Source organism: Argentina silus (assembly GCF_951799395.1).
Source record: "Argentina silus genome assembly, chromosome: 11".
NCBI classification, from domain to species: Eukaryota; Metazoa; Chordata; class Actinopteri; order Argentiniformes; family Argentinidae; genus Argentina; species Argentina silus.
Genome location: NC_139665.1, coordinates 3,662,956 through 3,665,584, shown reverse-complemented (window position 1 = coordinate 3,665,584; position 2,629 = coordinate 3,662,956). Strand labels below are relative to the sequence as shown.

Genomic DNA, 2,629 nt, shown 5'->3' with positions numbered 1-2,629 from the left:
TTTGCATGAGCGGTGGAGAGGATTCCTTATGGAGAGCAGTGCCGTAGAGCCTTGGCTGGGGTTCACTTTGATCCTGACGGCGATCAGGTTATACAATTCATTTTAATGTTCTTGTTACGTGGTTCTAACGCGTCGTGCTAGGCTGAGAGGCTGGGTGAGGAACCTCAATAGCCTCCATAAATCTCAAATCGCCTGACCGTTGTTCTCGGCTCCTCCATGTTGCCGTTAAAAAAAGGATGCCGTTCAAGCTCCTCTGCTCCCTAAAAGCAAGTTCAGCCCTTCCGATACTTCAACCATGTCCCCCATGTCTCTCCACTGTCCTCCTGGTTCCCCCTTCCTAACATGGCTCTCTCAGCCTCCCCTCAGGAGCATGTGGGATCTTTGGCAGAGACAAAGAAGAAGTGCACTGGTTGAGCTAGCATAGTCAGATGGTGGCGCACCCCCTCTAGTGGTGGAATTCCAAACTGTCGCTGCGTTGTGGTGTGTGGTAGATACTCTGTCATGACGAGCCAGCAGGAGGGTTGTGGACCATTTCACAATCATCTCTTTCTCTCTCACTCTCTCTCTCTCTCTCTCTCCCTCTCTCTCTCTCTCTCTCTCTCTCTCTCTCTCTCTCTCTCTCTCTCTCTCTCTCTCTCTCCCTCTCTCTCTCTCTCTCTCTGCAGTAGTGGAAAGGCCACCAGTGTCTCGGCATGGCAGACAATCGGCAGCCAGAGGACAGCTCCTCTCATTGGACCCCTAATGGAGCCCAGGACCCAGCGGCGGCGCCCCCTGCTGGTAACGGAGAGAACGGCTACTCCCACAGGGCCCCGTACAATGCAGGCAGAGAGAACGGCTACCATGGGGATCTGACTGGGCATGCAGGAACTGCAGGTAAGAACACCTGGAGCATACCACAGGGAGGAGGTAGACAGGGAGGTATTTTGAGCCTCGGGATGAAATAACTGAATGGCTGTAGATGTCCTGATATCCAGATATGGTTTCCATGTCACTTTTGTGTGAAACATAGGTGCACAGTATGTCCTATTACCATATCAGTGCTACTGGGGCCCTGCAAAGATAGCTGAAAGGGGCTCTCACTCCTGGCCTGATTTTTCAGAACCATAGCTCCTTTATGAATGATATCACACTCCAGGTTTGATTCGCAGCTAGCCGATCTCCCTGAACAGAAGTACTATGTTAATGTGGTCCCAAGATGATGGATCTCCTAAGGTTTCCACCACCATGGTTAATTAACTGAGCCTCAGGTGCATCAGGGGCCCTCTGGTCCTCTCAGGGACTTGGTCAGAGTTACAGGAGATTGCCATGGCGTCGAGAGTACCTCATTCACTCAGATCAGAGAAGAAAAAAAAAGACTTGTCCAGTCCTAGTCCTGTTCTCTTTGATCATCTCTGAGGCGTTGCTTTTCATTAGCGCAGAGGCCATCCAATGACAGGGGTTCAAATGGGTGCGTGTCCACTTGTATGTCTTCTCCATGCATGCGACATAACGTGTGTGCATGTGTGTGTGCGTGTGTGCGTGTTTGTGTGTATTTATATGTTGCCATATTCATGTGCACGTGTGTGTGTGCACGTGTGTGTGTGTGCCTGTGTGCCTGTGTGCGTGCGTGCGTGTTTGTGTGTATTTATATGTTGCCATATTCATGTGCACGTGTGTGTGTGAACGTGTGTGTGTGTGTGTGTGTGTGTGTGTGTGTGTGTGTGTGTGTGTGTGTGTGTGTGTGTGTGTCATGCAGAGCAAGTGTCATCCCGTATTGTTCAGGAGGTGACAGCTGAGGCAGTGGCAGTGCTTGAGAAAGAGCAGGAGCATCAGCAGGCCTCTGCTAGGAGACTGCCCTCAGGTAGGCCTCAGTGACGGACAGGGACAGAGCTCTGTAGTATTACACCCAAGGGTTACAGTGACCTCCTCCACAACACTGGGCTAATATGACATAGTGTAGTCATAAGGTAAGGTGTATGTGAATCCTTTTTTCCCTAACTGTATCATTATGTCTTCATTGGTTCCAAGTGACTGTTAGTCCTGAGTTATATGACTCTTTGTCTGTATCCATCAGCTCATGAATCAAGGCTATTGCAGGCATAATGGCTACAAAACATTGCAAACGCACAGAACTTCAAGCCATTACATTTGCCACACTCAACACTCACTTACAAGGACGCCATTCTGAATACGGAATCAATATCCGCCTGTTGTTCAGCCTTCGATCTTCTGTTCAGCCGCAGACTTTTGATAAAACCTTTGAAGATGAGTTTCTCTTTTCATCTCTGTCAGCCTGAGAGACCGATCTATCGGATCTCTATCTGAGAGTGAATCAGCAAAAAGGCTGCCCATTGATCCAATCACAGAGGCTCAAGGGATTAAATGCACTGGTACAAAGCTGTCCCACTGCACACACACCCACACACGGCTCAACACAGACACGCAGAGTAGGAGGAAGGAATTACTTCTGTATCTCCCCTCCATCTCCTCTCCCTGTCTGTCTGTCTGTCTCCCCTTCACAGTGGACGACTCCGCCAACCTGCCTCCCTCCCCTCCCCCATCTCCGTCTGCGGAGCAGATCGGACCAATGGAACAAGGTACGGTACGCACCCTCACACACCCCGTCCTACACTCAGAGATCGTGTGTGAG

At 50.2% G+C, this 2,629-nt stretch overlaps 1 protein-coding gene across 1 annotated transcript in view; it reads left to right on the top strand.

Annotated features, from left to right (window-relative positions):
* Window positions 1-692: 692 nt before the first annotated feature.
* Window positions 693-2,629, top strand: part of LOC310812079 (microtubule-associated protein 2-like) — a gene marked incomplete at both ends in the record, with an annotated part of 16,877 nt that continues 14,940 nt past the window's right edge. The window contains 3 exons of the mRNA XM_083680499.1: window positions 693-873; window positions 1,736-1,840; window positions 2,502-2,576. Coding sequence (XP_083536625.1) covers window positions 693-873; window positions 1,736-1,840; window positions 2,502-2,576 — 361 coding nt within the window. The remainder of the gene's footprint in view (window positions 874-1,735; window positions 1,841-2,501; window positions 2,577-2,629) is intronic.